Genomic DNA, 23,895 nt, shown 5'->3' on the forward strand with positions numbered 1-23,895 from the left:
CAGCATGAAGTTGTTGGCAATGGAAAGTGGGGGAGGCATAACAGCCTCATCCAGCAACTACGATGAAATTGTGGTCTCATGGGTGATTTCCTCATCTGCCCTAGCCTCCTGCTCCTCAAATGCCTCCTCCTGTCATGCAAGGGGAGAGAGAAACCCTGGCCTTCTGGAGGGACAGTACCAGTAGTCTGTTGAATTGTTGCCAACAGGCAGCCCATGTGTCTCAATATGGGCATTGTGTATGTGTGTATGGGGCGGGGGGGGGGGCGGGAACAAGGTTGGTTCCACCATCCTTGGTGAGCTGCAAAGTCCTCCCTGAGCAAGGGTTTTATGTAGGAGAACATCCCCTCCCCCCCAAGACACTCAAGGAGACCAATTGGAAGTCCTCTTCTTCCTCTACATCTTCCCATAAGGAGGCAGTCATTGAGGATGGATGAGAGTTGTGTTCCATGGAGTGGCCACTCAGAGACCAAGGTCTCTGCACTGAGACATGCTTGGTACCTGGACAGCAATGGAGACTCCAGTTCATCCAACACCGAGAGGTCCCTCGAGTATCAGAACTCCTGCAGTAACAGAAAGGACCCCAGTAGTTTCACCATAGCTGAGATTGCCATGGCTGGAGACAACTGTACCCATGATGATAAGCATACTTCAGGTGTTATATATGTCAGACACTGAGGACAGTTCACATATGCACCCCTGTATAGACTCAGTGTCTGCCATGAGGAAGCAGAGGGTGCTTGCTCAGGGCACGGGCACTGCTAGCTAGAAATCACCATCAAGGGCTTGAGAGGTGCATAAGCACTGGAAGTGGAGCACGCATAGAGAGACACGACTCAAAGAAGAAATTAGGCTTATGGTTCTTTATGTACAAAGGCAGAAAGCTGTGTTTAAAATGCAATCCCTGGTTGGTTGGAGTTTTTGTTTTTGTTTTTTTAAAAACATTAAAAAACTTAAATCTTGTTTACCCTAAAAGCCTTTGGCAGCTTATCACTTTCATTTTGAAAAAAGTGATGTGTCACAAATTCAATGTTCCTGCCCCAGCACTTATGGCGGAAGATCAATATGCTTAGACCCCTTTTCCCCAGAAAAACACAGACTTGACATTCCTAATGTTACTAAGGTTACAGTTTAAAACCCCAAGTCATTCACACAATGTACGAAGAGACTAATCCAAATTTTAAAAAATTTTTTTGCAGCTCACCTTATCTGCTCAGAGAAGTTAAACAATGTTTCTACAGCATTAGCTACCATTATCACACTTACGTATTTTTTATTTCTATTTTCTTGTTAAATGTAATAGTTTGTTCTTCAGAACTTGCATTTTGCATGCTTTGTTTCCATTTTTTAGTAGTGTAGACTAACATTTTCAAGTGTTTAAGGAAGTGGGTAGCCTATGTTACCAGCAAAGTTTTTCAATTTCTTAAGTTACCTACAGCTGCCTTATATAAAAACTTAATATTTGTGATGTGTGTTTTGGAAAGAACATAATTTTTAAAAATAAAGAGGTAGATGTAGAAAATACTTTCTGAAGTCAAGAATAACTTACTCTAAGCTGGAGAGGAAAAAAACAATTTAGATCAAAGTAACTAAATTGGACCTTCACTTAGAAGTTCAGCCAAACCTCAAGGTTTAAAAAAATTCAATAATTTTCATTTTTATTTGAAGTTTAACCACTTCCTGGATTCATTAGAATCAATTAAAAGCCAAGGTTCTTTGACAGTCAGCTGTTGGATTTTCAAGCCCAAGTTTCTAGACCTAGGGTGTTCCAAAAACATCCAAATTTGTGGGCAATAATCTGAGCTGAATTTCACAGAATTTGTATATCCCTTGTTTTAACCACATTCCTATCAATACATTTTTGTACCAGTGTTTTTCATACCGAGGTGCCACACTGTACTTCACAAACTCCAAGAGCATGGTTTTTAGTTTTATGGCTGTTACAATACAGCAAAAAGACAGGTAAGTGCAGATAGACCAGTATATAGTTGCTTTCATCAACAGATAGCCAGTTAAAAGCAATGGACCTTATTTCCAAAGATGGTGCCTAAAGTCAGGGAGTCCAAGATGCTGATCCTAACTGAGATTTGTGTGGGTGCACCTCTGCACAGCTCATTGCAGGATCAAAGCCTTAGTTTATAGTTCAGCCCTCCAATAAGTGGCCAGATTTTCAAAGGTGTTTCTGTTTTAAAGTCAAATAATAGTGGACATAAGCTGATGACCACAAGACAAGCAGGAACTGAGTCTCACAGCAACAGAAAAATGTATTGACCCTTCTCACAGATTTAAGATTATTAAATTTGGACAAAATAAGTGGGCTGCCAACTTTTACCTTGATAGGCAGCCATGGTAATGATAAAACAAGAGCCAGTGACACAAAGTATGACTGAAACTGATACTGATTTAACCGAGAGCCAGTCAAAGGTGATGTGATCACCCAACTGGCTACTGGTGAAAACAGAGGCTGCTGAATTCTGTACAGTGCATTAACTCTAATGGAATTTACTCCATGGAGTTGAGAAGAGACATTTATCAATTATCCCAAGAGACAGATACACCTTTTGCCAGCTTGGCTGATAGTCACACCTCCCTACACCAGCTAATCTCCTTTCACTCTGGCTGGAGGGATTGGGAATTCCCTGAGAGGGAGGGCAGGTGCTGCTATTATTGCCCCGCCACTGTTGGGAAAGCAGGTTCAGCAGGAGAAGGTGAATTTCTTTAACATGGTGAATTGATGCATCCTTGGCTACCCAACCTCTCCCAGCACCACTTTCTAAAGCCAATTGTTGCGGGGCCCACCCATATATGAAAAGGGGAGTTGAGATGCTTTCTGCCACTTCATCCATCTACACTCGGGTCCACAACACATCTTCCACCACGGGACCAACAAAACCAGGCCAGGATTTGAAGAACAAGTCTCATTCTGGCTATTTTCTGGAAGTGACAAAGTTGTGTTCTAGTACAAAGAAACACCAATTGTGAAATACAATGCCAATGTGAACTTCCAGTATAAACACCCATAATCCTTGTAAGGGACTGAAGGAAATATTAATGAAGAGCACCATGCTAGCAGCCCAGCTCAACATACTGGTGAGTCAATTAAAAATATCTGATTGAAATGTATTTAGTTTTTATAAATGTACAATACTTGTGACAGCAGTGAAAGCAGAATGGGAACAGGAGGTCTCATGAGACATTAGGCAGGAAGATGGTATCGAGACATGCCAGTGAACAATCGCTAGTTTATTATTCCTGTGATACAGTGGTCAGGAATAATGTCAGAAAAACATCTGAGTTAGATTTTTCTTTTCAAACAGATATTTTTGTAGTATATCCTTGAGTTATCAGAAAAGTGAAGGAAGGGGAGAAATGGAACAGGGTTTACAGTGCAGCATAAAGCAGAGTAAGAACTCCTCTTGGGTAGTGAAGACTCAGAAGTAGTGTATGTGGAAGCTACAGAAGGAGCTGGTGCTTGGCTGAAGGATTTCTTAGACTACCAGACTTTCACAAGGAATGGTTAGAAGTCAACAGCTCTGAAGAAGGAAGAGGCAGTGTCTCAACTAACCCACTCCTCCCAAATCCACTTCTTAAGAGATGCCCTCTAATCTCATTCTCCACTACCTTCCCTGTCCTCCTGCCTCTTCTAAATACATCCCAGACCCCTCTCAAAATACAGACATCATGCCATGCTAATCTTTTGAAGTGTCTTTAAATCCTTTAAAAGGCAGGAAGTTGCATTTAGTATTTCAAATATTTTCCACGGACCCTCTATTTTTTCCATCAATAGAACCTCTTCCTATCCCATTTAAATTAAAATGAGGGCTTGTGCCCTTACTCAGTGCCACACCCTGAACACTTATACATTGTTTTCTAGGCTATGGAGGATATGAACTCCTTTCAAATTATCTCTTCATCTTGTTGTATCCCATTACCAGGAAATGGATAATGCACCACCACAATAATGTCCACGACAGCCACCAAAACTAGCAAGCTCCCTCTCCTATCCTGACCTACGCGTCAGCCACTGACATAGAAGATGCTGCTGCCATTATGCCACTCCACGAAGAATGAGGATTTTGTAAATGCTACTCAAAATTTATGTCTCAAAACAGCATAAAGGGAGCAGCCTTTGGACCAGAAGCAAACCACAGCGTTCATGCACATTTTCCTCCCTTGGAGCTTTACTTTCACTCTAAGAATTACAGTACAAAGATTTCTAAAATCCTGTACACAAAGATCAAATTGCTGTGAAAGCATCTCACAAGTTGCAAAATAGTCTTTGTTGCTGCTGGCCTTTTTAATAATAAAACTGGGTTTTAAAGTCTGGTCTTGCAGCAGTCAGGAACTTCTAGGGCGACAATAACCATTTTAGTTAATCTGACCTGCAGCACAAATAAAAAAAGGTACTTTTTTTAGTCCTTCCTTATAGTGAAATGGCATTTGCAGTATAGCTGTAATCACATAAAATGAAAGCTTTTAAAATTGACCTCTCTCTTCTCCACTCAGTTTCTCTACTAATAAAAATATTACCTTTCCAGCTTATGGAAATTATTTTTCTCACTCTTGTGAAGTCTTATTCTCCACATTTCAGTAAAATATGCAAAACCTCTATCCAATATTAAACTGACTACATTTCTATTGACAATACCTTTTAAAAATAAAGTTTAACGTATGAAAAGACCAGCAATATTTCAGCTATGAGACTCCAGACTGGTGAAAAAGCAATTTAGGTTGCTAAGCAAAGCATTCCCAAGATTGAGATCTTTGGTCACAGTGGTGATTAGAGCAGGTTGCTTACCAGTGGTCTCCCATCAGTCCTAGATCTGCTAGCCACAGTTAGATGCCTGACCAAGGAGACAATTTTTTCTCTTTGTTATTACCTAACAGGTTGGTTTGTTGGTTTTGGTAATTACAGAAAGCAAAAAGGAAATACATTACTCATCTCATAAGCAAAAAAGCAGGGCCATTGGTTTCCAGAGGCAGATACCATCATTGTCCCATTGGGCAGGATAACCAGAGTAGTATGAAGTCATTTCCTTAAACCTGACAAAAGGAAATGGCTCTTCATGAAGCTTCCAGCCTGCACCCACTAAACAGAACTCAGTAACTGCTTCAAGTCACACTGCCTTCCAAGCAACATATCCAGGGTCTTATGAGCATGAGTTTAATTGTTTAATAATTCAGACAAGATGGTCTGAGGTGAACAGTTGCCTTTGAAGTACTTCATAATGGGGCTAATCAGAGCCCTATTTCACACTGGGTGAACGTGGATAGTTATGTGCTAAGGAAAAACAGTTTGTTGTAGTGTTCATGAAAATCTATCTGGGAAACTGGAAGGGAAAGAAACTCCGTGTACTGTTAGTGGACTGTACTTTTAACTAACTCACAGATGGGTGTGTCATGTCTCTAGTATGTGATTTATTTTATTGAACTAGGTCATGTTGCCTCAACTGTATAAGAAAAGGAGCTATTTAACTCAATATTTATTGTGTTTACAATTACTTTGGTAGGAAGAGAACTTGCATTTTGATAATACACACACAGGTGTGACGTTATCTTGGGAAAGTGACAGGGGAAGAGGAAGACCATGTGTTTTGAGGATCCAGAGAGCAATTTTACTTTTCTCAGGAGCCCGGTTTTTCCTATGCTATCCAACATTTAGGACAGTTTTGCAGAAGAGGTAAAGTATATAATGTAATATATAATGTACTCAATGTACTAATGTACTAAAGCTAATGTACTCAATGCTTTTTTTGCCTCTGTTTTCACTAACAAGGTCAGCTCCCAGACTGCTGCGCTGGGCATCGCAAAATGGGGAAGAGATGGCCAGCCCTCTGTGGAGATAGAGGTGGTTAGGGACTATTTAGAAAAGCTGGACGTGCACAAGTCCATGGGGCCGGACGAGTTGCATCCGAGAGTGCTGAAGGAATTGGCGGCTGTGATTGCAGAGCCATTGGCCATTATCTTTGAAAACTCGTGGCGAACGGGGGAAGTCCCGGATGACTGGAAAAAGGCTAATGTAGTGCCAATCTTTAAAAAAGGGAAGAAGGAGGATCCTGGGAACTACAGGCCAGTCAGCCTCACCTCAGTCCCTGGAAAAATCATGGAGCAGGTCCTCAAAGAATCAATCCTGAAGCACTTGCATGAGAGGAAAGTGATCAGGAACAGCCAGCATGGATTCACCAAGGGAAGGTCATGCCTGACTAATCTAATTGCCTTTTATGATGAGATTACTGGTTCTGTGGATGAAGGGAAAGCAGTGGATGTATTGTTTCTTGACTTTAGCAAAGCTTTTGACACGGTCTCCCACAGTATTCTTGTCAGCAAGTTAAAGGAAGTATGGGCTGGAAGAATGCACTATAAGGTGGGTAGAAAGCTGGCTAGATTGTCGGGCTCAACGGGTAGTGATCAATGGCTCCATGTCTAGTTGGCAGCCGGTATCAAGTGGAGTGCCCCAAGGGTCGGTCCTGGGGCCGGTTTTGTTCAATATCTTCATAAATGATCTGGAGGATGGTGTGGATTGCACTCTCAGCAAATTTGCGGATGATACTAAACTGGGAGGAGTGGTAGATACGCTGGAGGGGAGGGATAGGATACAGAAGGACCTAGACAAATTGGAGGATTGGGCCAAAAGAAATCTGATGAGGTTCAATAAGGATAAGTGCAGGGTCCTGCACTTAGGACGGAAGAACCCAATGCACAGCTACAGACTAGGGACCGAATGGCTAGGCAGCAGTTCTGCGGAAAAGGACCTAGGGGTGACAGTGGACGAGAAGCTGGATATGAGTCAGCAGTGTGCCCTTGTTGCCAAGAAGGCCAATGGCATTTTGGGATGTATAAGTAGGGGCATAGCGAGCAGATCGAGGGACGTGATCGTTCCCCTCTATTCGACATTGGTGAGGCCTCATCTGGAGTACTGTGTCCAGTTTTGGGCCCCACACTTCAAGAAGGATGTGGATAAATTGGAGAGAGTCCAGCGAAGGGCAACAAAAATGATTAGGGGTCTGGAACACATGAGTTATGAGGAGAGGCTGAGGGAGCTGGGATTGTTTAGCCTGCAGAAGAGAAGAATGAGGGGGGATTTGATAGCTGCTTTCAACTACCTGAAAGGGGGTTCCAAAGAGGATGGCTCTAGACTGTTCTCAATGGTAGCAGATGACAGAACGAGGAGTAATGGTCTCAAGTTGCAGTGGGGGAGGTTTAGATTGGATATTAGGAAAAACTTTTTCACGAAGAGGGTGGTGAAACACTGGAATGCGTTACCTAGGGAGGTGGTAGAATCTCCTTCCTTAGAGGTTTTTAAGGTCAGGCTTGACAAAGCCCTGGCTGGGATGATTTAACTGGGATTTGGTCCTGCTTCGAGCAGGGGGTTGGACTAGATGACCTTCTGGGGTCCCTTCCAACCCTTATATTCTATGATTCTATGATGATTCTATGATAAGAGGAGCAGGTGGGAAGAGCATAGGGTAGACCAGGGGTTCTCAACCTTTTTCTTTCTGAGGGCCCCCCAACCAACATGCTATAAAACGTCACAGCCCACCTGTGCCACAACTGGTTTTCTACATATAAAATGACAGGGCCGGCGTTAAGGGGTACGAAGCATGGCAATTGCCTGGTGCCCCATGACACAGATGCCCCCGCAAAACTACGTTGGTCAGGCTTCATGTGGTGGGGCTCTGGCTTTCTGCTCTGGGCCCAGCGAGTCTAATGCTGGCCCTGCTTGACGACCCTCTGAAACCTGCTCGTGGCCCCCCAGGGGCCCCAGATCCCTGGTTGAGAACCACTGGGGTAGACAGCAGGGTAGCAAATAGGCTTCGGTTATGGGAAGAAAAGAGGCAGCACTTTGGCAGATGGCAGGTATCCTAGCAGAAAGGTCAATCCAAATGCTCAACTCTGCATGAGTACAGCATGACAAAGTACATACAGAAAATGTGACACCCACATACCATGAAAAATACCCTTATACACAACTATGGAAGAAGAAATAGAAATGGAAAAATCAAGTGCTAAGGAACACTATGGCCACGTCTACACTACCGTATCACTGTATCGGCAGGTAGTGACCGATCTATCGGGGATCGATTTATCTCATCTAGTGTAGACCAGATAAATCGATCCACGATCGGTCTGCTGTTGACTCCGGAACTCCACCAGGGTGAGAGGCGGAAGCGGAGTCGACAAGGGAGCGGCGGCCGTCGATCCTGCGCCGCGAGGACGCGAAGTAACTGATTCTAAGTCGATCTAAGATACGTCGACTTCAGCTACGCTATTCTCGTAGCTGAAGTTGCATATCTTAGATCGATCCCCCCCATAGTGTAGACCACGCCTATGATGTGGACTGAATAGAAGGAGCAATATAAAGAAATTAAATCTTTGAGACTAGGTAGTAAGGAGTATGCAACTGTTTGGATGCAAACAGAACAGTATGGAAAGGAAGCTATACAAGGAACAACTCTGGGCTTGGTTTGGAGTGATTTAAGAAAAATGACTGGAAATGTACAGGTGTGGGATCGACCAAGAGTGGCCCTTACACAGATGGGTTTAGTAATTAGCAAAAGAGGGATAACTTCAGCACACCAAGTTTAGAAGAACATGGGGAAAAGATAAGCTATATCAAACGATTTAAAGCATCAGAGGGAAACTGGCAGCAAAGGAAACTGGGGAGGGCTGAAAGACAAGTTTATGTATGCCCAAGGGTTATGCATGCTATTCAGCAATAAAAATACGTTCAGAGTAATAAAAGCAGTAACGTGGATGAACAAAAATACGTAGAAGGCTTGAGGAAAAAGGAGATGGCAGACAAAGGCATATGAAAGAGACAGAACAAGGTGGAGAGGACTGTTTCAGTTTACAGAATAAAGAGAAATTATAACAAAACAGGTAATCACAAAAGAGTTTACTTAAAAGATCATTTAGTTTTTCTACTAATTTAAAAAGGATTCAGTTCTCCTTTTAAGTCTTTTCCATCGCTGTACATTGGCTGTACATCTTGAAATTCTAAATTTTAACTGTCATTTTTTTTAACCTGTACTGTTTATTCTAGATACTGAAATTACTTGCATCTCTCTCTCATTCTCATTTCTTTTTATCTATATATTCTAACTTGCTTCATATAAAAGCTGAGGGATGTAAGGTGTTTAATCTCCTTTTACCTTTCATGCATCAAGTTTTCAGAAGCTTTTTACCCCTTCTCTTGAATGCTCTTCTTTATTGCCTTCTGCTCTAAGATATCTACCTACCTTCTCCATTCCCTTTTGCTGCATACCAAACATGTTCCTATTTTAAATTTTTGTTTTACTCTGCCTCCTCATGACCTTACACCAGCTCTCAGCAAACCTAACCCATTGAGCATTGGAGTCTTTACATTTCGTTTGTTTTATAGGCAGTTTTCTGACCTGCAGGGTGAATGCCATATTTTTTCCAGCAGGAGAGGTGGAATTTTAAGATTTTGAGACTAATGTATTTGCCTATGATGCAATTTCTCCCTCTACCCCCTTACATCCTTTCTAACTGAAAGCTTTAATTAGCCATACAATTTGTTTCTACTGGCTTTTAAAATGTATTTTAAAGTTAAATACAAGAGAGCAGGCAGTATAGGGTCTGAAGAGGCTTGGTGTGTAGCTCTTTAAAAAACTATTACATAAAGTTGCATTAGATTATATTGTGGATTTTAAAAAAAAATATTTCACAGGCATAGGTTCAGTGGCAAAGAAGTCTAAAGTAAATACTATCTAAGATTTGCCCTACCAGGCCACATGTCTAATCCACTATCCTGACAGTGGCTATAACCAGATGTTTCAAAACAAAGTGTGAGACAGTTACACAAAAACCTGTACAGAGGGATTTTCTTGCCAAATCAGTGGTTGGCTTATGCCCCAACGGCTGAGGATTTAGATCCCTTACAGAAAAGAACTTGTCTAATCCTTTTCTGAATCCTACTAAACTCTTGGCCTCAAATATCTTTTTGTATTGAGTTCCACAGGTTGATTAGGTGTTGTGCATAAGAGTATTTCTTTATCAATTTTAATGTTGTATTTCAAAGTTACGGATGTGCCATTGTTTCTGAGTGTAAATCGGAGCACATAATTTACCTTTGCCATACTATTCATACTGTAAACTTCTATCATGTCATCGCTATACAATTTGTCGGTGTCTTCTCACACAAGTTTCTCACTAGCTATTTGTAGCATCCATCCCTGAACTCTTATTTGTGCTATACATTTTGAGAGACGGGTGGCCAGACTGAAAACTGCATTCCATATGATGGCGTATTATAGAATGCCATAATATATTCAATACTTCTCATTCTTTTTACATTGAATATTGTTTGCTTTTGACTGCTGTTGAGTAGTCAGCAGTAGCTTGCGTTTAGCTGCCTGCAAGCCTGCAATAATGGGGAGGTCCTGTTCTTGAGAGTCTAGTTAACTTAAAAGCCAGCAATGAGTATCAGTAGTTCCTTCCAATGTGCATTACACCTTGTATGATTTTCATCTGCCATCATGCTGCCCAGTTACTTACCCTGGTTAAGTCCCTCAAGTCTTATCACATCTTGAGATAGCTAAACTGTGCTCTGCAAGTTTTGCCATCTCACTTTTTACTTCCTTTCACGCAATTAAATACATTAAACATTGGTCCTAATATAGAATTTTGGGTATTTCCATTTTTAAACCTTTTGCTATGTTGAAATCTATTCTTACTAATTTCTCACTCTTCACAAGTTTATAATCTACAGCAGTACACTTTACCTCCTAGCCTGTAATTACTCAGGGTATAGCTACAATGCAACAACACGCTTGTGGATGACTTGGGCTCACGGGGCTCAGGCTAAGGGGCTGTTTAATTGTGGTGTAGACATTTGGGTTCAGGCCCAAGCCCAAGGATACTCCCCCCTTATGGAGTCCCAGAACCCAGACTCCAAACTGATCCCAAACATCTACACTGCAATTAAACAGCCCCGAGCCTGCGTCAGCTGACATGGGTCAATCGTGGGTGTTTAATTGCAGTGTAGACATGCCCAGAAGAGCCTGTTAAGGAAACTAAGGGTGACTTCTTGATAACCCAAAAAGACCCTAAACGATTCCCCTTCAGGCTTTTAAAAAAGGTAGGTACAACGTTTGCTACCTTTCAGTCCTTCAGGAGAGCTGATTTTCATAAGGTATTCCATATAGTGGCTCAGCAGCTTCATTCCTAAGCTGCTGCAGAACACTAGGATGTACACCCCCCATGTAGTTATCACTCTGTGCCAGCACCTCAGTATTTTACTGTACCTCGTCTTTATTACCTGAAATAATAGCTCTCCAACATCCTCTGTCGTACGTGCCCTGCACTGCCCTCTTATAAGAGCTTTCATTTGTTTCAAAATTAAAGTGTGAGCACTTTAATTTTTGTTTAACAGTCAAATTTGCTTCAACACACAGATATCCGACTTCTTGGGGGGGTGGAAGAAATGCTGAAGTCCAGATCACATAACCAAATGACTAAAGCAATGGTTCAAATGACTAATGCCATAGACCAGCTGCTACTGGAAGATCAGACAGCTGGTTGACGACACAAGGAAGAAAGGAGAGCAGCAGAATACGGACCCTGGACTTTAGAAAAGCAGACTTTCAAAAACCTCAGGGAAATGATGGGCAGGATCCCCTGGGAGAACAATATGAGGGGGAAAGGAGTCCAGGAGAGATGGCTGTATTTTAAAGAATCCTTATTGAGGTTACAGGGACAAACCATCCTGGTGTGTAGAAAGAACAGTAAATATGGCAGGCAACCAGCTTGGCTTAACAGTGAAATCTTGTGGTTCTTAAACACAAAAAAGAAGCTTACAAGTGGAAGATTGGACAAATGACCAGGAAGGAGTATAAAAATATTGCTCAGGGATGCAGGAGTGAAATCAGGAAGGCCAAATCACACTTGGAGTTGCAGCTAGCAAGAGGTGTTAAGAGTAAAAAGAAGGGTTTCTTCAGGTATGTTAGCTACAAGAAGAAAGTCAAGGAAAGCGTGGGCCCCTTACTGAATGAGGGAGGCAACCTAGTGACAGAGGATGTGGAAAAAGCTAATGTACTCAATGATTTTTTTGCCTTTGTCTTCACGAACAAGGTCACTCCCAAACTACTGCACTGGGCAGCACAGCATGGGAAGGAGGTGACCAACCCTCTGTGGAGAAAGAAGTGGTTCGGGACTATTTAGAAAAGCTGGACATGCACAAGCCCACGGGGCCGGATGCACTGCGTCCGAGAGTGCTAAAGGAGTTGGCGGATGTGATTGCAGAGCCATTGGCCATCACCTTTGAAAACTCATGCCGATTGGGGGAGGTCCCGGATGACTGGAAAAAGGCTAATGTAGTGCCCATCTTTAAAAAAGGGAAGGAGGAGGATCTGGAGAACTACAGGCCAGTCAGCCTCACCTCAGTCCCTGAAAAAATCATGGAGCAGGTCCTCAAGGAATCAATTCTGAAGGACTTGGAGGAGAGGAAAGTGATCAGGAACAGTCAGCATGGATTCACCAAAGGCAAGTCATGTCTGACTAATCTAATTGCCTTCTATGACGAGATAAATGGCTTTGTGGATGAGGGGAAAGCAGTGAACGTGTTGTTCCTTGACTTTAGCAAAGCTTTTGACACTGTCACCCACAGTATTCTTGCCAGCAAGTTAAAGAAGTATGGGCTGGATGAATGGACTATAAGGTGGGTAGAAAGCTGGCTAGATCACTGGGCTGAACGGGTGGTGATCAATGGCTCCATGCCTAGTTGGCAGTCGGTATCAAGCGGAGTGCCCCAAGGGTCAGTCCTGGGGCCAGTTTTGTTCAGCATCTTCCTTAATGTTCTGGAGGATGGTGTGGATTGCACCTTCAGCAAGTCTGCAGATGACACTAAACTGGGAGGAGAGGTAGATATGCTGGAGGGTAGGGATAGGATACAGAGGGACCTAGACAAATTAGAGGATTGGGCCAAAAGAAATCTAATGAGGTTCAACAAGGACAAGTGCAGAGTCCTGCACTTAGGACGGAAGTATCCCATGCACGCTACAAACTAGGGACCGAATGGCTAGGCAGCAGTTCTGCAGAAAAGGACCTAGGGGTTACAGTGGATGAGAAGCTGGATAGGAGTCAACAGTGTGCAGCTGTTGCCAAGAAGGCCAATGGCATTTTGGGATGTATAAGTAGGGGCACTGCCAGCAGATCGAGGGACGTGATGGTTCCCCTCTATTTGAGATTGGTGAGGCCTCATCTGGAGTACTGTGTCTAGTTTTGGGCCCCATATTACAAGAAGGATGTGGAAAAACTGGAAAATGTCCAGGGGAAGGCAACAAAAATGATTAGGGGACTGGAACACATGACTTATGAGGAGAGGCTGAGGGAACCGGGATTGTTTAGTCTGCAGAAGAGAAGAATGAGGCGGGATTTGATAGCTGCTTTCAACTACCTGAAAGGGGGTTCCAAAGAGGATGGCTCTAGACTGTTCTCAGTGGTAGCAGATGACAGAACGAGGAGTAATGGTCTCAAGTTGCAGTGGGGGAGGTTTTGGTTGGATATTAAGAAAGACTTTCACTAGGAGGGTGGTGAAGCACTGGAATGCATTACCTAGGGAGGTGGTGGAATCTCCTTCTTTGAGGTTTTTAAGGTCAGGCTTGACAAAGCCCTGGGTGGGATGATTTAGTTGGGGATTGGTCCTGCTTTGAGCAGGGGGTGGGACTAGATGACCTCCTGACGTTCCTTCCAACTCTGATATTCTATGATTGTGATGTCTTCAACTTGTTTCCAGCTCCTATCTGCTTCTTCCACAGGTTACTACTACATAAGAGGTGGCAGTGAAGAGGAAATATGAGCTACCTTGAGGACTAGAGTCACCACTGGGAAAAGGAATGCATGAAAGAACAGAGAACTAAAAAACAGGGCAATACGTGCATGGGAACAGGAAAACCATGGAGCAGGGAAGATAATCAGGAAACTGGGAAACCTTTTTTTTAAATGGGAGGAATGAATCTGTAGAAGGGGAACAGATAACCAGAGTATCTGTAGAGCAAGGGGTGGGGTGAGGATAAAAGGAACAGAGCTCCAGAAGGGAAGTGGAAATACAGTGAGACTAGTTTTGAAACTATGACACATGCAAATATTAGTAACTGCTAAAATAAATTAGATCTTCTCCTACCACCATTTCTCTGAAAAAGGTGCAGTAGCTGCCACAGTGATTTTAGGTTGAACCAAACAGGGTGAGGAGACAGTCCATGCAAACACAAATGCCGGAGAGATGGCCCCCGAGACACTAAAATGTGGGACATACTATTAAAAGCAGAACCCCTGAATTAAAAAAATACAGTTTCCAAGGTCCCATGGCGCGCACACAAGATTTCAGAAAAGAGGTGAGAGAAAGGGAAGCTTGAAAGATGCTATTTTAGATTCAGATGCACAATGAGCACCACATACGACAAATCCGCTGGAATTTTCCGTTCACGTGCAGCTCATGCTTGCTCATCCCATATTATATTCCTACTCCTAGTACATCTATTTAAGTCATACTGGAATAGAAGGCGTTAGCGGACTAGAGACAAGTCAGCACACTGATATTTAAGAACATACACCATCTGGGGAAGATACAAAGTTACTTGCACATAAACTTTTTTCCCTCCCCTAAAGTGAAAACTAAATAGTTAAACTAAAAAATTAAACTAGAATAGAATGGGGAGTGGCAGAAAATAACTAGAATGTTAAGGTTCAAAGAACAAGCATCACAGATTCACAAAAAGGAGGTTTATACCCTTTAAGCCTGAAATAACAGATGAGAGGGAAAGCCATGAACAATTTACCCAAGCTTTGGGAATGCTATTACACAAAATACTAACATAGAAGGTTAGTAAGTATAGTAGAAAGCACAAAATTCTTGAATGGATAAAGGAATAGCTTGAGGCGTGCCCAATAGCAGTCTAGAAAGGAATGTGTACTTTCTGTAGGTGATAATTTGCTGACAGGTTTGGGTGAAGCAGAGAAGTAAATAAAGATTCAAATTTAGTGTGGACTAGGTAGACAGAACAGGGGCAAATAGGTGGCTATTAATGTACAGAAGATTGAGGAGTGAGGTTAGACCGAAAAGGTCAGGGAAATTATTTATAATCTCTTTACAAAAGCATATGTCCATTGCCCAAGTCTCTGGATGCACTTACAATAAAACAGTTTTACAAAAATGTTGCAGCCAGCTGTTGGATGAGCGCTAACCCTGAATTTATATGTCTTGTGACAGGGTCGGGCCGCTTGGCTACAGGAGAGTAATAGAAGGCAGATATATTAGCCCCAGGCTAAGTAGGTCCCTTTTCCCTGTGTAAGGTAACAGGGAAGGTTCAAGAACGAACAGGAACTTTCTGGAGATGATTAAGACAGGGAGGCTGATTAGAACACCTGCAGCCAATCAAGAAGCTGCTAGAATCAATTAAGGCAGGCTAATCACGGCACCTGGGTTTAAAAAGTTTGTGGTGCACATGTAAGGAGCTGGGAGCAAGCGGTGCTAGGAGCTCAGAGTGAGAACGCATATTGTTGGAGGACTGAAGAGTCCAAGCATTATCAGACACCAGGAGGAAGGTCCTATGATGAGGATAAAGAAGGTGTTGGGAGGAGGCCATGGGGAAGTAGCCCAGGGAGTTGTAGCAGTCGCACAGCTGTTCCAGGAGGCACTCTAGACAGCCGCATTCCACAGGGTCCTGGGCTGGAACCCGGAGTAGAGGGCGGGCCCGGGATCCCCCCAAACCTCCCAACTCCTAGTCAGACACTGGGTTCACGAAAATGGCCAAACTGAGGGCTGCCATGAAGCTCTAAGGTGAGCAAATCCGCCAATAAGTGCAAGACCACTGTGACAAAAAAGTTAAGACACACCCCCTCCCTCCACAATTAGCAATCCCTAGAATAATGGGCAGATGGCAGGTATAAGTTTACAGAAAGGCAGCAGGTTGGTATTATATAAAACAAAGAGGAGGCTGCAATGCAACTGTCTAGAAGGGGAGGACAGAATTGAGGTTGGTAAGAGGAGAAAAAAATGGGAGGGGTAGCGTTTAATGAATGAAGAGTGCAAAGCGGAAGTATGATACATTGTTAGGGCTCTGCGATGTGTGGCTGACCCAGGGCCACCCAAGCAGCTGGCCCCGGGGACAACCACACCAGCCGCTACTGGAGTGGCCCCCAGAGCAGCACCCCTCCACCCCAGCTAAGATTTAGTCAGGGGTATATAGTACAAGTCATGGACTGGTCACAGGGCCATAAATTTGTTTATGGCCCATGACCCGTCCATGACTTACTAAAAACACCCATCACTAAACTGTAGACTTATACATTGTTTATAACAGGAGACATGTCATTTATGAAATACAGACACTGTGGCCAAGATGGTCAAAAGTGACTAGCTATTTTGGAAAAAGAAAAGGAGTACTTGTGACACCTTAGAGACTAACCAATTTATTTGAGCATAAGCTTTCGTGAGCTACAGCTTACTTCATTGGATGCATAAAGTGGAAAATACAGTGAGGAGATTTATATACACAGACCACGAAAAAATGGGTGTTTATCGAAGTGAGCTGTGGCTCACGAAAGCTCATGCTCAAATAAATTGGTTAGTCTCTAAGGTGCCACAAGTACTCCTTTTCTTTTTGCGAATACAGACTAACACGGCTGTTCCTCTGAAAACTGTAAGGAGAGTGATCACTTAAGATGAGCTATTACCAGCAGGAAAGTGGGGTGGGGGGAGAGAAAACCTTTTGAAAACTGGACAGTCTCTATGTAAAAGAATAAATGGACACAAATCAGATGTCAAGAATTATAACATTTATAAACCAGTCGGAGAACACTTCAATCTCTCTGGTCACTCGATTTCTGATCTAAAAGTGACTATTCTTCAACAAAAAAACTTTGAAAACAGACTCCAACGAGAGACTGCTAAATTGGAATTAATTTGTAAATTGGATACAATTAACTTAGGCTTGAATAGAGACTGGGAGTGGTTGAGTCATTATACAAAGTAAAACTATTTCCCCTTGTTTATTCCTCTTCCCCCCACCCCCCTTCCTCAGACATTCTTGTTAACTCCTGGAAACGTGCTGGAAATGGCCCACCTTGATTATCACTTCAAAAGGTTTTCTCTCCCCCCACCCCACTCTCCTGCTGGTAATAGCTCATCTTAAGTGATCACTCTCCTTACAGTGTGTATGATAAACACTCATTTTTTCATGGTCTGTGTGTATATAAATCTCCTCACTGTATTTTCCACTTTATGCATCCGATGAAGTGAGCTGTAGCTCACGAAAGCTTATGCTCAAATAAATTGGTTAGTCTCTAAGGTGCCACAAGTACTCCTTTTCTTTTTGCGAATACAGACTAACACGGCTGCTACTCTGAAACCTAGCTATTTTGGGTACCCAACTTCAGTCACATTAAAAAGAGTGTGATTTTTCAGTTGGACTGGTGCTGAGTACTTCCTTAAAAAATAAGGCTCCTTAAGGTGCCTCAAGTTAAGCATCAAAAACTGAAGTACCCAAAGTGACTGGTCATTTTGAAAGTCTTGGCCCATGTGTCTAAATTGTTTGACAAAGTCTTTTATTATGTCTCCATTTCTAAGGCTTCCAAAATCAAAGTTCCTAAGTCCAGTCCTCTACAAATGGTTTACCAACCTTTGGGAAAACTGAACCCCCCTTCAGGATGGGTTGCATGGCTAGTTTCATTTTCAAATCCCTCCTGTGTTAGAGGCTTACCACCCACGGTTTAGACCTTTAATGGAAGGAAATTGAGCTGTATTTTTTACGCCCTTCCATTTTTATTTTGTAGCTCTTCATGGTTTGATCCTTCCTCCTTTCTTCCATGCTTGGATGAGCAGTAAATAGTTAAAACACTTGACATTTAAAAAAAGAAAAGGAGTACTTGTAGCACCTTAGAGACTAACCAATTTATTTGAGCATAATAAAGGAGCATTTTCCTAGACATTTGAACATATCAGTTCATTAGATTCAGACATGTTTAGGTCAATGCTGGTCTTTGATTTCTTTCTGGTAAGCTTTGCCCCAGATTTCAGGTATTTCTCCTTATTATGAATGACTTGGATGTATTGGTCGTTGCTGCTGGTTTGCTGATCACTGCTGGATCCAATGGAAATGGAAAACATTTAAAGAATCACTGACATCCAAGTTAGCATTCCCCTTTGAAATTTAGGGCAGTACACATCTCAGTGCTACTGTTTCAGGTTCTCTGGAAACATTGGCAAGAGCTCCCAATTTAAAAGATGTCTCTGCCTCCACAACAGTTTAAAAAAAAAAAAAGGTGCCCTAACTGAAAGCTGAAACTCTGGAGAACAATTGAAAGGTCTGTCTGTTCCCTGCCCCTCCTCACCCTGCTGGTCTTTTGCACCCCACTCTTCAGGAAACACTGCTTAAAAGGTTTCAGAGTAGCAGCCGTGTTAGCCTGTATCCGCAAAAAGAAAAGGAGTACTTGTGGCACCTTAGAGACTAACAAATTTATCTGAGCATAAGCTTTCGTGGGCTACAGCCCACTTCATCGGATGCATAGAATGGCACATATAGTAAGAAGATATATATACACACACACACACAGAATATGAAAAGGTGGAGTAAGAGGCTAATTAAGATAAGCTATTATCAGCAGGAGAAAAAACTTTTGTAGTGATAATCAAGATGGCCCATTTAGACAGCTGAGAAGAAGGTGTGAGGATACTTAACATGGGGAAATAGATTCAAACCCAAGTTAATGGTATCTAGTTTGTATATGAATTCAAGCTCAGAAGTTTCTCATTGGAGTCTGTTTCTGAAGCTTTTCTGTTGCAAAATTGCCACCTTTAAATCTTTTACTGAGTGGCCAGAGAGGTTGAAGTGTTCTCCTAATGGTTTTTGAGTGTTATAATTCCTGATGTCAGATTTGTGTCCATTTATTCTTTTGCATACAGACTGTCTGGTTTGGCCAATGTACATGGCAGAGGGGCATTGCTCTTCTTACTGCTTAAAAGGAATGTTGAAGGCTTCCAATGCTGCAGGGTTTTTTCCTGCAGGACACCTTCTATTACAAACTTCAGCTTTTTAATGGTTATCTGTGATCCAGAGACCTAGGAATTGCTCCTGCTGTGAACAGTTCTGGGTAGCCACCATGACTTCTCCTTATTGGAAAGACTGACCTGGAAACAGCAGTATCCTTGCCCACAGCCCCACAGATGCTCATGTGTTTGGGGTCAGGCTTCACTCAGGGTTTGACAGGCAAAAAGGCTGTCTTGGAGATAATGAGCCTTTTCAAATTTTAATCCTGAATTACCACAAAAAAAACCTGTCAGTACCATAGGATATTTGTTGATTTCTCCCTGCTCTTAGATTCCATTTGTGTTTGCATCAAAAAAAAAAAAAAAAAATGCAAACATTCAGCCCTCTTCAAGCTTTCAGTGAAGAAGTGTCAGAACGGACCAGTTGGATTTGGGCTCAATGCAACTCTCAGCCCCAGAATGGAACTGTTAAGAGAAAAATATCCTACCTCATTAGGTTGCATTAGCAAGCTACATTTGGAATCTTATGAAGCTCTACTTAACTCATTCTTTAAAAGGACATTGAAATGATAGAGCAGCAGGCAAAGAGAATCACATACTGATGCAAAGATCTCTATTATTCAAAGGCAAACCTATCCCTGGATTCTTTTGATGGAGAGGTAATTAGAAGGAGCATTCAGTGGGGTGTACAAATTTGATGGAAATATGGGACAGATGGTACAAAGGCTGTTTAAACTAATACAAAGGAGAGGTCTAAAGGACATGAACTCAAATTAAGGAAGGGCTGAACACTAAATTCAGGTGGAGTGTCTTCTCCACCAACGTGCCTTCTTGCTGGTTTACTGATCAGTTCTCTCTCTAAAATGACTTAAAATATTTAGGACTAATAATGCAATCTAATTTCTTAGATTCCAATTTCCTATTGTAGTTTAGGATTTACAGGTTCTTGTACAACATTGTTTGAAGGAAAGGAGGCCAGGAACTATATAAATTTCTTACATACAGGGTACTTTAGGTTGCAATGCTGCATTAAAGTCTCCCTAAAAACCAATAAAGCACTATGTGCTAGAAGTTATCTACAAAAGATAGATAATGGAAATCAGGATGCAACCACACAAACATTTGAAGAGGTACATTTGCTGCAATCTCAGTGACATGAGAATCAATTTGGAGAGAGTATTTAGGCAACACTCCCACTTGCAAATTGTAAGCTTGACAATATTTTTAGCACAAGATGAAAAAAACCCACATAATAAAAGCAAGTTCTCCCTTCTGCCCTTCCTCCCTTCTCTCATTTTATGTATTTCTCTTTCTACTTTGGTGGAAATCCAGAACATTGATTTTAGGACTATTTTACTGGATTTCCATTTGTTTTGCCTCAGCTCCTACATGAATCCAAACAATAAGGGCCTTTAAAGCGTTCATAAATAACCTGCTAGTGCTGCTGGCACCTAGGAGCCAAGTGCAGCAATGTTAAGCAACAACAAATTTCATAGTTCAAAAGGCACAGTTAAAGAAAAAGGTTGCTCAGAAAAATCACTCTCATTTAGCACAAAGATCCTTAAAAATTGCATGAAATCAGTCATGTAACTATAGAAACCAATTTCTTCAGCTCTGTATCACACGTCTCACACCTCAATTGTCTTTATTATCATCTGCTGTCAGATCCTTAATCAGAAATGTGAACAGGCTTGATGATTTATTCAGCAGGGAAAAGAATCTGTAGGTCAAGTGAAAAATTTCACACACACACACACGCGCTCCCTCCCCTCCCCCCAACCTTAGGTACTTTCATTTCATTCTGTTCCCAGTAGCTCTGGGGGCAACTCCAGTGAGATCCAATATTAAGGCTCAATTAAAATAAGCTCCAATTAGTGGAGCTTTTTTCTCTCAGGCTAGAAGAGTCAGGAAATGGATATTGGGAAATGTAAAAAGTCAGCTACTGAGAGGAGGCTGCAGACATAAATGAACTTATTTGTTGATTTCTACAGTTGCTATGCAGAGGCCTCTGGGAGTAAAAGCTTAACCAGTCTAAGCTATAAACTAAAACCCCTGCAGCGAAACATGAACTGTGTGAAACAAGGGCTCCATTCCAGAACAGAAAACTGCTGGGCCCAGAAAATTAAAAGCCAGAGGCGTTTTCCATTTAAAACTAAATCCCAGTACCGCCTCCCAGCCAAAGAATTATAAGCAGTATCAGATTTACAAAACGAACAATTACCCTGGAAAAATGTAGCCTATTGTACAGTCCCAGATGCTAAATCTCAAAGTTTCTTTTTTTTCCCCTCTAATCCCACATTATATTCCTACTAAGTGTATGGCTGTAGTTTACAAAGAACCATTTCTAGACAGGCCTAAACTATGAAAATTAAATGGTAAAAAGAGCTCATAATTCATTGACCTCATTTAAAGTACTGCCCTTGCCTGCAGCAGTTCCTGTCCTTCCCCAAGGCCCCTGCAAATGCTATGCAACAGCAAAATAAACCCTGACCTAATTGCCAGGGGAGGGCTGCCAACCTTTCCTCAAAACACAAAGGCAAACATGGTAACTTGAAAGTCCTACCTCTTTAGCTTTCTGCTTTAATCGCAGCTGTTCTGGATCTTCTTTATTGGAACGACTCTATTAAAGGAAGAGAAAAATTTAACAAATTACTAGCATCTAAACACCGCAGCATCCGTTAAATATTTAATAAGTGACAATTTTCTCTTGTGATTGAATGTCTTAGCTCCAGGGGTGAACGCCTCAATCCAGATTGGCTTCTCCCTCCTCCCCCCAGCCTCCCTCCTCTTCATCTGGGCCTGGCTGCCTCTGTTCTAGCCTGGAGGAAGCTTAAACTGAAAATGATGCTAACGCTGTCAGTCAGGTCCAGTCTAGGCATGATGTTGTTCATGTCAGCAGCAGACACTTAAAAGGACAGGAAGTAGAGAAGAAGCAATTGTTCTTGTTTAAGTACAGTGAGATCCTTGTAAGTCAAGATTCCATACCCACCCAAGTGATTCTAGAATATGGGCCCCAGACTTTTATCAGTTCTTAAAAAACAAACACACACACTTAAACTGAGCCAAGACCATACAGTCACACTCAGTAGTGCAGCATTTACATGTTTTGTTTATGCTCAGCCAACAATTTTAACCAATAGAGCAGAGGCCAGAAGTGGGTCACATATTGGACTGACTGGATTGCAACACACACAGCTTGCCAAGCATCACACCTCTAGAGCACCAGCAGAAACAGTGGGGACAAACATTTTGACGAGGCATCATGTAGAATATTGACAAAGGCAAGCAAATTGGATCCAGAAACAAAGACAGAAGGTCAGATTAAGAATACAGAATAAATATGGTTTTATGTTTACCAGCAGGACTGAATGCACCAAAACATGGCCTTTAAGTAACTACAAGCTTTCAACTTTAAGGAATAAAGATTTATTTTTATTTCTGTATCAACAATCATCATACTATGTTTGATGAGCATATTTTGGTTTTGCATTTATTTCTGGAAGATTAGGACTCCTCACTTTTAGCGCCAAAAAAACAAATGGAGACCTAGTGGACTGGACAGTAGATATGCAGGGAGATGGCAACAGAGATTTACCCCATGGCTTGCACGTGAGCTAAACATCCATCTCTAAGAGAAGCAAAAACCCAATAAGAACACCTTTTCTGCATGGCATAGGCCATGCTAACATATACTTACATGTTATAATAGCAAAATCAGAGATTGAGAAGTTTAATATAATGAGACAGGCGTCACTGAATGTCTGGTGTTCAAAAGACAGTTATTTTTTTGGGTGGCCAACAATAAGATGTTTCTTACCTTGGCTGCTCGTAAAAGCATTTCTCGTTCCTCTTCATCCTTTCTCTGTTTTTCCATGTGATCCAGTTTCTCAAGAAATCTAAGTTGTGCTCTGGTGTCACTAGATATGATATATTTATTACTCTCCTGCAAAGAAATTATTAGAGGTGGTCAAGTTTTTATACATTGCTAAAAACCTATCCTAGGTCAAATAAAAACTTATTGGAAAGAAGCTGCATTGTACAAAATTCTCTTTTTCAAAGCTGATCATTGTAAGTACTCTCCATACAATTCTGCTTACAAGAGAATCTATTTGCATGTCTCCTCTCCAATTATAGTATCCTCCTTGAGGTCTGTCTATTCATCTACTTAACAGCCATCTGCCATTAGCATCCAGTACCTCCATTTGACTCCCTATTCACTGTCTGACAAACTTAGGTTTTAGATATATGTGATTTGAAACTGCCAGTTTACACCTAAGGGGGAAAAAACACACATACAAAACATTTTCTTACTGAGCAAACTTTTTTTTTTTAAAAAAAGTCAAAATGTTATACAACTAGGATACATGAGATCCATTTTTACCACCTACTTAAGAAAACCATCGTAGAAATAGGAACTACATTTCACGCTGCTGGCAAAATATAATAATTTAAATGTTGCAGCATTGTTTCAGCTAGTCATTCCAGAATGTGAATTAAGCCTTACTGGTATTTCCAAAGGGGATGGAAGAGGGGACTAAATTTTTTCCAGAACCAGCTAAAAGATACTTAGATTGAGAATGAGTGCACATTAGCACTGTTCATTATAGTTTTAGGAATATATTTTCACCTTGGTGGATTAACAGTTCCCATTAATGCGAACGGTAACTAGGGTACATTTGTGCGTGAAAGGGAGTATAGGTAGAGTCTGCAAATACATGGATATCTGCTTTATATCCATATGTATCTTCACAGGCAGATATCTGCAGATCATTTTTGTGGATTGCGGCTAGGATGTGGATACAAATTTCTATCCGCGTAGGGCTCTAAGTAAGGGACCTTAGTGACAGGTTTCAGAGTAGCAGCCGTGTTAGTCACAAGTACTCCTTTTCTTT

At 41.8% G+C, this 23,895-nt stretch overlaps 1 protein-coding gene across 2 annotated transcripts in view; it reads right to left on the bottom strand.

The window, feature by feature from the left end:
* TAF4B (TATA-box binding protein associated factor 4b) overlaps nt 1–23,895 on the bottom strand; it is a 180,503-nt gene that overhangs the window by 91,464 nt on the left and 65,144 nt on the right. For both annotated transcript variants that reach the window (XM_075125264.1, XM_048840510.2), the window contains exons 12-13: nt 22,821–22,946; nt 21,567–21,623 (exon numbers count right to left, since the gene is read on the bottom strand). In XM_075125264.1, the coding sequence (XP_074981365.1) occupies nt 21,567–21,623; nt 22,821–22,946 (183 nt within the window). The remainder of the gene's footprint in view (nt 1–21,566; nt 21,624–22,820; nt 22,947–23,895) is intronic.

This window comes from Caretta caretta, chromosome 2 (genome assembly GCF_965140235.1).
Source record: "Caretta caretta isolate rCarCar2 chromosome 2, rCarCar1.hap1, whole genome shotgun sequence".
Taxonomy (NCBI): domain Eukaryota; kingdom Metazoa; phylum Chordata; order Testudines; family Cheloniidae; genus Caretta; species Caretta caretta.